The following is a 13050-nucleotide window of genomic DNA, read 5'->3' on the forward strand; positions in this document are numbered from 1 at the left end:
TGTATAACTTTATTAAAAACTATATAAATGCATCACTTTAAATCTCCTTTCATTTTTTTCTCTTGCATATATTTAAGCAAATATGTGACTTAATGTGAATTAATTCAGCCAACTGTTCATTAAAAATTAACCCAGCATATTTGTCGGAGAATATTTCAACATATTACAGGTCTGTGCTGGTTTCTGGGTGTTCAGTGTAGAAAAACTGAACTTCTGACTCACTTCTTTGGAAATGACTGTCTTTCACGTGGCTGTTCTGTTCATTCCGCCCTGCTGAGAGTAGTGAAAGAGGACAGCCCTCATTTACATACTTTGCTTGTGATTGGTCTGCAAGTCTCTGACGCCAGCGACAGCATTCAAATCCGTAAACGCGGTATCCAATCAGAACGCTTCGTACATCACACAGTAGGCGTGTCTTAGTACTTTTCTAGACTTGATCACGCGCTTTACCGGCATTTCAGCGTTTAACCGCCGGCAGGCGAGATTGTTCTTGTGTTATTTATTTATTTATTGCCGACTTTTATTTTTGCTAAGATGTTGTGCTTGTGCCTTTACGTGCCTATCCATAACTCCGACCAGATTGAAGTGGAGTATTTTGAGTCGAATGGATTACCGTCCGAGCTGAAGTCTCTCAAATCTCTGAGTGTCCTTCTGCCGTCACAAGAGTTCTCCACATACCGAAGATGGAGGAAGGTAAAAGTTGGCAAATGTTTATTCATTCTGGCCTATGTACATATATATTCATGTCAATGTTACTCTTGAATAAATTTAAAACTATCTTAACGCTTTTTTGTTTAAACTATGTGAAAAATGAAACTACACATTTTTGACGCATGACGTTTCCGTTGCTCGTTCCTCTTCTCTGCGCGCGCGCCCGCATTTCCGTCACTAATTTGACCATATATGGAGTTTCCTTTTAAATATACCAACTCGCATTTTATTACTATCAACATGTTATTAAAATGCGTCAACAATGTGTTCTAGCGATAGTACTGTGGTACTTGTACATATTACTTGAGTTAAACTGCGCTTGAATTGAAGGCGGCGCTGCGCTCCTAGTGGTGCAAGTTCAACGAGACCATCAGACAGATCTATAAATGTATTGATAAATGTAGGTCTATAAATGTATTGATTTGGTTGTCTGAACTGCTGTTATCGTCTTTAAGAGTGTGCAAACATGATTATAATCTCATGAGCAGACTTTCTAACTATGCATTCAATAGATACAGTAACTGAAAGCCAAATGTTTACAGTTCAATGTGATTCAGCACTTATTATTATGCATATAGACATTTATTTCATGGGTTTTACCTTATATTATGGCCTAATGTCCTTTTAAATCGTCTCTTGTGTAATAAGACCCTCATCTCACTGTTCTAGTTTACCAGCTGTAGATATTCACACACTAACCTATACTGATTGTGTAATAAGAACTTGCAGCTGGAATACATTGGATTTCTTACACATCGATAACACTTTTTTTGCATTAAACCGGTCTACTTTTCCCTACAGAAAAGCCTGAAAACGGCAGAGAAAGAGCACGATGGCCAGCTGGACTTTGAAGAGTTTGTTCACTACCTCCAAGACCACGAGAAAGACCTGAAGCTTGTCTTTAAGAGCATGGACAGAAAGATTGCAGGTATTATTTCTTAATGCAGTACTGCTTTACTGTTTGCAACATGGTGATTTAATATAAAATGACTGACGTTTAATTGCTTTGCTCTAAATCAGGTCAGGTGAACGCCAATGACATTGTGAACTCATTGCGAGATCTTGGTGTCCACATTTCCCTAAAGCAAGCAGAGAGGGTCCTTAAAAGGTGAAATATTGTATGAATTAAACATGTGCAACAATACTGATCCCCTAGGGCTTTGTGTTTATTTATTTTATATATATTTTTTGTAGTGCGGTGTAAATAGATATTTATATATCAAGATAGAGAGGTATGAAGTTGCTAATATATATATATATATATATATATATATATATATATATATATATATATATATATATATATATATATATATAATTTTTTTTTATTTATATATTTTTATTTATTTATTTTTATATATATATTTATTTATATATATATTTATATATTTATTTGTTTGTTCTTTATAATTTTATTAAATGCAATATTATTGATCTATAATAATTTAATCATTGTTGTATGATTAATTTTTAATTGTATTATTATTGCTTACATTTATTCATCACTTCATAGGCATTTATTATAGTATTTTATTGGCTTTGTTACTGCCTATATCAATGCATTGACCTTGCCCAGTTTAATCTGTTCATGGACTGAGTCACAGTTTTGCTGGAAGTAATTAATTTCAGGCTCTAAATGATCTTCTTCTTTCCCTCCTATTTTCTAGCATGGACAAAAACGGCACAATGACTATTGACTGGAATGAATGGAAGAAGTATCCCACGCTACAGCCTGCCGAAAACATTCCCGAAATCATCCTGTACTGGAAACACTCAACGGTAAGAGTTTTTTCCTTCAACAAAAACTGAAATGGCTAACTCAAATCCCTTTCAAAGAGTCAACAAAGCCCAGTTAATAAAATAAACTGCTTGACTGCAGAGCATTTAAATGTGAAAATCTGATGAACATGTATCTGCGGGGTGTTACTCTATAGATATGTGCAATTTTGTATGATTTAATTTCAGCATTATTTCCAGACTTTAGGTCCATTAGCACAAGAATAAAATTTAAAAAATGTTAAATATAAAAAATAAGTAAAGAAATAATGTAATTGAATAAATTAGGCCTTTTATTTTTCATTTGAACTTAATTGCACAGTACTAAAATTATTTATAAATGTCCAGAAAATTTTAAACTTATTAAATAACACAAAATTGAATCTAATCTCTAAAATCTTGAGCAAATGTTTATCATTAGATGTTTTCTTTAATCTTGAGAGCAGAAATGTTTTCATAATCACCAGAAAAGCAAAGTAATAATGTGAAAATCTGATGAACCTGGATCTGCTTGGAGTTATTATAAAGATGCATAATTTAATTTCAGCTGTATTTCCAGACTCCATGTCAATTAGCACAAGAACACAATAAAAAAAACATTAGCTATATCTAATTGAATAAATTAGGCTTATGTTAAGTTTTTGTATGTCTTTAGATCCCCAGGTATTTTATTATTATTTTTTAATTATTGTTAACTATTTTATCATTGCACAGCACTAATATTATGTCCGGAAAATTGAAAATATTAAATAACATTAAAACTCTGCAGGTATTATAAACGCTTGATGACAATCTTAACATTTACTGCCCAAAATATGTGCTTTATTTTATTAGTACTTCATTGCACAGCACTAATATTACATGTCTGAAAAATTGCACACATGTTAAATAGCACAACACTAAATAAAAAATCTTCAGATCTGCAGGTATTACATGTGCATGGCGACAGTCTTAACATTTACTGCCAAAAATAACTGCAGTCCCGGTGGAACACCGTGATCCAGGACGAGCTCCAGTTTAATAGGTGTAACATTGCAGATACTAAATCTTAACTAGTCTCCGTCTATTAATACTACCATTTAAAAATGCTAATCAAATGTCAGAGCACCCAAATTAAACCAGCACTGAGTGTCCTGACGGTTTATGCAACAATACATGTTGCCACTCGCTCGCGGTTTGTTCATTTGAAACTTTTCAGACTTTGTGAGGGGCATTTTAAATGTCTGCGACCTACTTTTCTTAACAAGATTCTTAATGATCAGCGGTTTGAACTGGACTGCGGGCTTTGTCCTCTTGAGATCAGCGAGACTGTAATCTGATGCAATGTGCAGACTTTTTTTGGATGGCAATCTGATGCCCTAAAATTGAGCCTGCGTCACTGGTCGGGTCAGATCAGTCTGACGCACACATTAAGGTTGATGCACTTTAGTTCTCTTGCAAATGCTAAATACTAATGTTTAAGTGTCACAGTGGTCAAATAATTTTGTTATTAATTTATTATTATTATTATTATTATTATTAAATCTATTAACATTTTTTAGATTTTCTGCTTGTATTAAGTAGATTTTGTTATTAATACTCTCTCAAACACTTTCCTCCCTTAACAATCTATATATTTTTATGCAGGGATACTTTTTTAATAAAATAAATCAATTAAAGCAGCCAATATATGAATACCTCCATATTCATAATTCCATAAAAATAAAGCAGCTATTCATCAAGTCTGGACTTCTTGTCTTGATTTTGATGCAACATTAAACAATATTTTGTGTTTGGTATGTCAAAATTGAATTTGTATTTAAGGTTTTTTTGTTTGTTTGTTTTTTTTCATGCATTTAAAATTTATTAGTTCATTTAAAAAGAAATACAGTTTATAAGAAAGATGTATCATTTATTAATTAAATTCAATATAATTAAATATAAATATTAATTAATTTATCTATTTATTTTTAAATGTTTATATATTATTGCCATTTCACTTGCATATATTTTTTTGCTTAGGCATTTAAATATAAATGTATTTAATTTTAATAACTTATTTAAATATAAATACATTTTTAAATATTAGTTATTTTTATCTAATTTATTTATTGCATTTTTATTTTAAATGATTATTAATCATGTCACTAGCATTGCCTTGGCCATTATTGGTTTTGATGTGTTTATGCTAATAGTGCTTAATGTTTTTTATTTTTTTTATTTTTTTTTATTATTATTATTATTATTATTTTTTTTTGTTTTTTGTTTTTTTTTTATTATTTATATATATATATATATATATATATATATATATATATATATATATATATATATATATATATATATATATATATATATATATATATATATAAAACTTAAAGCAGCTTGAATATAAATTTTATATTAACATATTAATGCTCTGCTTGCGTATCAAGACAGTTAGCCAGCAGATAATCTTCAAAACCCCAGTGAGTGTCGGTATAATTATTTCCTAACCGTACCTGTGATCGGTTTCATTGTAGATCTTCGATGTGGGCGAGAGTCTGATGGTGCCGGATGAGTTTACAGTGGAGGAGCACCTGACGGGGATGTGGTGGAGGCATCTGGTGTCCGGTGGAGGAGCTGGAGCCGTTTCTCGAACCTGCACCGCTCCACTCGACCGCCTCAAAGTGCTCATGCAGGTACGCTGAGGAACAGAACATACATCTTTATTTACATGGAGAAACAACAAGCTTCAGGAGGACTTTTACATCTGATGTGTTTAAATCCAATCTCAGCTTTTACTATTGATTGAAGTAGGGTTTATTTACACAAGCATTTATTAATTTATACATTTATTTTTGTGTGTATATATGAATATAAATACAGATATGCACATATATATTTGGGAAAATGTTGATTTTTGTGTATATAAAATATTTATTATACTAATTATTTATAAATGTACGTTTAAAGTTTTATTTATTTTAACTTGATTGATTAAATAATAATTTTTTTGTTTGATAATTTTATACTTGAATTATTTTATTTAATTTTCTGGCACTAATATGAAATGAATGTCTGGAAAAATTTATCAAATTATTGGTCCTATCACTAAAAAAATGCATCTACTCTCTGAAATCCTGAGCAAATGATTATTATATTATATTTCCTGACATTACTCTCCCTTTCATAACCACGTCTCTGTTCTGCTTAAATCCGAACAATTACTTTTGTTTCCCAAGAGTCGTTATTACAGTTAATCAGTATCATAAACTAATGTTCCCGGTAAACTGAGTCTGTTCATGCAGCCGGCCAATCAGACTGGAGAATTCAAGCACACCCTCTGTTCTGCGCTCTGATTGGTCCGAGTTTTGCAACAGCACCTCTGCTTTGACATCAGTGTGATGGTGAAGATCTGTGTCATGCTAGTCAGCTTTACGTCAGCCGTTACTCAACTGGACTTTGGTTGTTCAGAGAATTTGGCCCTAAATACTTTTCACCTACATTTTTCGAAATCCTCAACTTTGTTCCCGCACATGTGTGGGTCGAAAGTCTCAATTTAATAGACCATGTTGGAATGATCAATGAAGCTGTAATAAGTGTTGTATCATTACTGTCGACTTCCTATAGTGATGATGAATGTGTGTTTTTGTGTTTCAGGTTCATGGTTGTCAGGGGAAAAGCATGTGTTTAATGAGTGGGCTCACACAGATGATTAAAGAAGGAGGGATTCGCTCATTATGGAGGGGCAACGGCATCAATGTCATCAAAATCGCACCCGAGACAGCGCTCAAGTTCATGGCTTATGAGCAGGTAATATGAGAAACGATGCACTTACAGACCCAAAGACTTGATATTAAATGTTATTAAACTGAATTATTAACTGGGTTGGGGAAGCTTTACCTGCAATGATCAATATATGATTATTTCTGGGATTTTATAAAAAACTCACAGGTTTGTTTGAATATTTTTAAAAATATGTGAAATTTAAATATTAAATATTGAATATTAAAGCATTATTGGTGAGGGGGCATTACCCAGAATAAATATAACACTATAAAGCTTAACTACATTAATTTTTCTAGGATTTTATAAATAAAATATATATATATATATATATAATATATAATATATAATTTTTTTTTCTCTTTTTTTTTTCTTTCAAATTTCTGTCATAAAATGTAAAAAAAAAAAAAAAACTTTTTAAAAAGTGATCCTTTGAATATTTGGAGAAATACTTTTACATTTAATTGTTGTATATTAAACCATTTACCAGGAATAGAAATGATACTATAAAATGTAACTAATTTGCCTGAGATTTTATTTATTTATTTTAAGTTCGATCTTAGTCGAGCAAAAATTAAATACTGGTCTTAATATATATATATATTTTTTTAGCCATGCAATTAAATATTCATTTTAAATTGAATGTTTTGTAATGCACTAATTAAATGTTATCTAAATATATTTTTCTATGATCTTATTTATTCTTTTTTTTAGATTTCTAACACAATGTAAACGTTTAAAAAAAAAAAAAGGTGATTTGACTATTTGGAGAAATACTTTTTAATTAAAATATTACATATTAAAACACCAGGAATAAAAATGATAGCATACAATTTAAGGAATTTAATTCGTCTGAGATTTTGTTTATTTTAACAGTAAGATTTTTATTTTATTTAATTTAAGCAAAATTTAATTATTATTTGAAAAAATGCATGAAATTAGATATTAAATATTAACATATTTTTGGGGAAGAGGCATTAAGACTTTATTTATTTATTTATTTATTTATTTATTTATTTATTTATTTATTTTTTATTTTTATTTTTTTCCAGTTTTTTTCCCCCCTGATTAAACTAATATTATAACAAAACCCAAAAAATTACTTAAATAATACTTATAACATTTCTTGGAGCTGAAAGCATTAAGTAAAACTAAAATAATTTAAAAATATTACAACATGTATGTCATGGAATATAATATGCATTTATTGTGTATCACCATGCACCCAAAGTGCTTCACAATCATGTCAGGGGGGTCTATATATAATCATATCATGGTTAAATATGTGAAAGTTGACATTACTGCATGACATTAATCCTGTTTTATTTTATTCCTTTTTTTAGATCAAGCGTGTGATGGGCAGCAGTCAGGAGACGTTGGGCATCTCTGAACGTTTCGTAGCAGGTTCATTAGCAGGAGTCATCGCTCAGAGCACCATCTACCCCATGGAGGTCAGTCAGTTAATGTCTTCTAACAACCTTAAACTGCCCTCAGCTTTGCACTTTTGTTCCTGTTTAGCGATAAACATGCTCTTACGTAACTCTCCTTTGTTCAGGTTCTCAAAACTCGTCTGGCGTTAAGAAAGACGGGTCAGTATAAGGGCATCTCCGACTGTGCCAAACAAATCCTGAAGGCTGAGGGAATGTCGGCGTTTTATAAAGGCTACGTACCCAACATGCTGGGCATCATCCCGTATGCTGGCATCGACCTGGCAGTCTATGAGGTGAGCAGAGGAGCTCAAACTAAAGTAAATCACTGCTAATGTCAATCATCAAGGCTCACTTTTATTTCTTAATCTGTTCTTGATAGACGTTGAAGAACACTTGGCTTCAGCGCTACGGTACGGAAAATGCAGATCCGGGTGTGTTTGTGCTCTTGGCGTGTGGTACAGTTTCCAGCACATGTGGCCAGCTGGCGAGTTACCCGCTGGCACTCATACGGACACGCATGCAGGCACAAGGTGAGATCTTTACTATGCATTTTTAGGCATACATTGGGTAAATGTTGGCTGAATAATTGTTTTATTAATGGCTTTACTAAATGGTTTCATTAGTATCGATACATTTTAGTCATGCAATAATTAAATGTAATTAAATATGCTATAATTAAATATTTATTTAAATAAAAATTCTATTAAATTTGCAATTAAATTCATAATGTTAATTTTTAGTCATGCAATTAAATATTTATCTTTAAAATAACATTTTACTCGTGCATTATTTAAATACTGCTATTTTTAGTTATGTAATTGTTCAGAATTACATTTTTTTTTTTTAGTCATGCAATAAAATATTGGTGTTAAATATTTGTCATACAATAAAGGTTTATACTACTACCTGTATTGGTAGTAAAATCACTTAAACATGCAAAATTCATCCTAATTCAATTTTAGTCATGCAATTAAATACTTGTCATGAAATTGATTTTAAATATTTGCATTTATTATGGAATTGTAATTAAATATTGGTCTTCAATTTAGTCATGCAATGTTCAAATAATTCTGATTTTATTTTTACTCCAGCAGTAATTAAATTTATTTTATAATTAATTTTCAGTCCTGCAATAATTAAATATTCATTTTTGAAATTTAATTTTTAGTCCTGCAATAATTAAATATTTTTAAAATTCATTTCAGTTCTGCAATAATTAAATATTTATTTTTAGTCCTGCAATAAATATTTATTTTTTTAATTTATTTTTATTCCTGCAATAATTAAATATTTATTTTTAAAATTCATTTTTAGTCCTGCAATAAATATTTATTTTTAAAATTCATTTTTAGTCCTGCAATAAATATATATATTTTTTTTAATTCATTTTTAGTCCTGCAATAAATATTTATTTTTAAAATTCATTTTTAGTCCTGCAATAAATATATATTTTTTTTTAATTCATTTTTAGTCCTGCAATAAATATTTATTTTTTTTAAAATTCATTTTTAGTCCTGCAATAAATATTTATTTTTTTTAAAATTCATTTTTAGTCCTGCAATAAATATTTATTTTTTTTAATTCATTTTTAGTCCTGCAATAAATATTTATTTTTTTTAAAATTCATTTTTAGTCCTGCAATAAATATTTATTTTTTTTAAAATTCATTTTTAGTCCTGCAATAAATATTTATTTTTTTTAAAATTCATTTTTAGTCCTGCAATAAATATTTATTTTTTTTAAAATTCATTTTTAGTCCTGCAATAAATATTTATTTTTTTAAAATTCATTTTTAGTCCTGCAATAAATATTTATTTTTTTAAAATTCATTTTTAGTCCTGCAATAAATATTTATTTTTTTAAAATTCATTTTTAGTCCTGCAATAAATATTTATTTTTTTAAAATTCATTTTTAGTCCTGCAATAAATATATATTTTTTTTTAATTCATTTTTAGTCCTGCAATAAATATTTATTTTTTTTAAAATTCATTTTTAGTCCTGCAATAAATATTTATTTTTTTAAAATTCATTTTTAGTCCTGCAATAAATATTTATTTTTTTAAAATTCATTTTTAGTCCTGCAATAAATATTTATTTTTTAAAATTCATTTTTAGTCCTGCAATAAATATTTATTTTTTAAAATTCATTTTTAGTCCTGCAATAAATATTTATTTTTTTTAAATTCATTTTTAGTCCTGCAATAAATATTTATTTTTTAAATTTATTTTTAGTCCTGCAATAATTAAATTTATTTTTTAAATTCATTTTTAGTCCTGCAATAAATATATTCATTTATTTTTAAAATAAATTTTTAGTTCTGCAATATTTATTTTAATATAAAATTATTTATTTAATTTATTTTAGTCACGCAATAATAATAATAATTAAAGTATCTTATAATTAATTTTGTTATGCAATAAGTAAAAGGAATTGTCTTAATTTTTAGTCCTGCATGTACTGAATCTAATTCTCTCTCTGTATGTTTGTGCAGCTTCAGTTGAAGGCTCCTCCCAGGTGTCAATGACTGGGCTCTTCAAGCAGATCATGAAGACAGAGGGTCCCACAGGCCTCTACCGGGGTCTGACCCCAAACTTCCTGAAGGTCATCCCTGCGGTCAGCATCAGCTACGTGGTGTACGAGCACATCAAGTCCACATTAGGCGTGCGGTCCAGATGAGGAGTTAGTGAATGGACTTAAGGACTAAATCTCTGGGTTTTAAACCTGGAGGTGTGGAAGATCTCATTCTGTGAATGCGACAGGAGGAAAGACGCTGTTCATTAACATCTCATTATTTATTTACTGTTCCAAATCATTCAAATAACCTTCTACAAGTGAAGTCAGGGACCAACTATTTGTGGATGTGCGTGCGAGCGCGTCCTTATGTGCGTGCGTATGTGCGTGCGAGCGCGTGCGTGCGTGCATATGTGCATATGTGCGTGCGAGTGCGTGCGCGCGAGCGCGTGCGTATGTGCGTGCGCGCGAGCGCGTGCGTATGTGCGTGCGCGCGAGCGCGTGCGTATGTGCGCGCGAGCGCGCGCGTGCGTATGTGCGTGCGTGCGAGCGCGTGCGTATGTGCGTGCGTGCGTGAGTGCGTATGTGCGTGCGAGAGTGCGCGTATGTGCGTGCGAGCATGTATGAAAGTTTGTGTGTGAGCATGTGAGTGTGTTTGAGCATGTATTTGTGAGTGTGCGTCTGAGCATGTGTGTGAGTCTGTCTAAATATATATAAAGTGCCACTGTGAGTGACTCGAGTGCTGTTGTGAAGTTTAAAGCAGTGCAACTGAATCAACACTACAAACACACACCGTTACGTGAACCCTCTGCATTATTTGACGGTGACTGAAGTTGCACATTTTTCTAAATAACTGCTGCTTTATATTGACTGAAGTAATATATATTTATAGATTATGAACCAGATATTTATTTATGTTGTGGCATCTGAGAAGTTGACGTGTTACATTGCACAGTTTTTCAGTAGTTTAATTCTGCTGCTGTCTCTTTAATAATCCACACACACACACACTGATGTTCTTGGCTTTGTCGTGGTGTAAGAGGATGTCTGGTTGATTTGGTTGAAGACGAATGCACTTTAATTGCTTTGGTCAGTCTCTAATGTAAAGCGATGATGGAAGACTTTCAGCATTGTCAGGGTGGGGGAATGTTTTGTAATGAGGGACCATCTGTTCAAGGAATAAATGCACATGATTTGCATACTTGCAGTATTGATTGGGGTTTTGGAGTACACTAATTTCAACAAGACTCCATCGGGAGCTCTGGAAACTCTGGATGTTTTTTGTGAAAAAAAAAGAAGAAAAAAAGATGTTTTACTGTATCTGCAGTTCAAAGTGGCTTCTCTTTTAGTTTAGTTTTACCTCATTTTAATCTGTTCTCCTGAAATGTCATTTATTTTTTCAATAAAAAAAGAATAATTATTCATAGTATTTTTGTCTCCTTTCTCTCTTTATATTCTCTAATGTTTTAATAACACTTTGCAATATTATTTTTTCAGATTTAACAATACTGCAAGAACATTTTCACTTTGATTATTTTAAAATTAGAAAAATACATTATTTTTAATGCACCAAAAAGGTGCTTTATATGGTTTTATTTGTCATATAAAATAACTTCAATTCACTAATTTTCGGTTTAGTCCCTTTATTAATCCGAGGTCGCCACAGCGGAAGCAACCGCCAACTTATCCAGCACATGTTTTACGCAGCGGATGCCCTTCCAGCTGCAACCCATCTCTGGGAAACATCCATACACACTCATTCACACACATACATTACGGGCAATTTAGCTTACTCAATTCACCTGTACCAAATGTCTTTAGACCGGGGAAACCGGAGCACTCGGAGGAAACTCACACGAACGCAGGGAGAACATGCAAACTCCACACAGAAATGCCAACTGACCCAGCCAAGACTCAAACCAGCAACCTTCTTGCTGTGAGGCCACAGTGCAAACCACTAAGTCAATGTCGCCTTAATTCATTCATCCATTTTCTTTTCGGCTTAGTCCCTTTATTAATCAGGGGTTCGCCACAGTTGAATGAACCACCAACTATTCCAGGATATGTTATACGCAGTGGATGCCCTTCCAGCTGCAACCCAGTACTAGGAAACACCCATACACACTCATTCACACTCATACGCTACGGCCAATTTAGTTAATCAATTCCCCTATAGCGCATGTGTTTGGACTGTGGGGGAAACCGGAGCACCAGGAGGAAACCCACGCGAACGCAGGGAGAACATGCAAACTCCATACAGAAATGCCAACTGACCCAGCCTGGACTCGAACCAGCGACTTTCTTGCTGTGAAGCGACAGTGCTAACCACTGTGCCACCGTGTCACCTTATATATATATATATTTCATTATATTTATATAATTGTATACATAATACTTAGCTTTTATGTTTAATAAATAAATAAATGTATGTGTATATACTGTATGTACAATATGTATACGTATCTATATCAAATACATAGATATTTATATATTATTTATGTCTCATGTGTATATTTATGTATCGAATAGACAAAATACAGTGTAGATAAGATCCTCTGTTTAAAGTGTTTTATTTTAAACAGCAATTGTTCATTATGATTTCACTTTCCCACCTCTAAAACCCAGTTTTGAGCATGAAATCAGCATTGATCATCTTTGGATGTCCCTCTGACATAATGTTCCTGTATCATATTTCAACATCTGACCTGTTTACATAAGAGTACAGGAGCAGACCTACTTAGATTTGACCTGATCTCTGAACAGTAACAGAGATAAATCTTTCTGCTTTATCATGAGTCTGTATTAAACTACTGTCTAAGTGTGTGTGTGCGTGTGTGCGTGTGGCCTCTTCTTTATCCTGGCTGAACACTGCC

At 31.7% G+C, this 13050-nt stretch overlaps 1 protein-coding gene across 1 annotated transcript; it reads left to right on the top strand.

Annotated features, from left to right (window-relative positions):
- Nucleotides 1–452: 452 nt before the first annotated feature.
- Nucleotides 453–10552, top strand: slc25a25a (solute carrier family 25 member 25a). The gene is made up of 10 exons (XM_056464155.1): nucleotides 453–693; nucleotides 1513–1639; nucleotides 1732–1819; nucleotides 2379–2490; nucleotides 4989–5147; nucleotides 6109–6261; nucleotides 7578–7685; nucleotides 7790–7957; nucleotides 8044–8194; nucleotides 10158–10552. The coding sequence occupies exons 1-10, from the start codon at nucleotides 535–537 to the stop codon at nucleotides 10340–10342; spliced, it is 1410 nt and encodes a 469-aa protein (XP_056320130.1). The 5' UTR covers nucleotides 453–534; the 3' UTR covers nucleotides 10343–10552.
- Nucleotides 10553–13050: the final 2498 nt, after the last annotated feature.

This window comes from Danio aesculapii, chromosome 8, assembly GCF_903798145.1.
Source record: "Danio aesculapii chromosome 8, fDanAes4.1, whole genome shotgun sequence".
Lineage (NCBI taxonomy): Eukaryota > Metazoa > Chordata > Actinopteri > Cypriniformes > Danionidae > Danio > Danio aesculapii.

Excerpts from the sequence above, each read along its gene's own strand:
- slc25a25a (XM_056464155.1), top strand. The coding sequence starts at position 535 with ATGTTGTGCTTGTGCCTTTACGTGCCTATCCATAACTCCGACCAGATT. Across the intron at positions 1,820-2,378 it reads GCAGAGAGGGTCCTTAAAAG|CATGGACAAAAACGGCACAA; the intron begins GTGAAATATTGT and ends CCTATTTTCTAG. Across the intron at positions 2,491-4,988 it reads TGTACTGGAAACACTCAACG|ATCTTCGATGTGGGCGAGAG; the intron begins GTAAGAGTTTTT and ends GTTTCATTGTAG.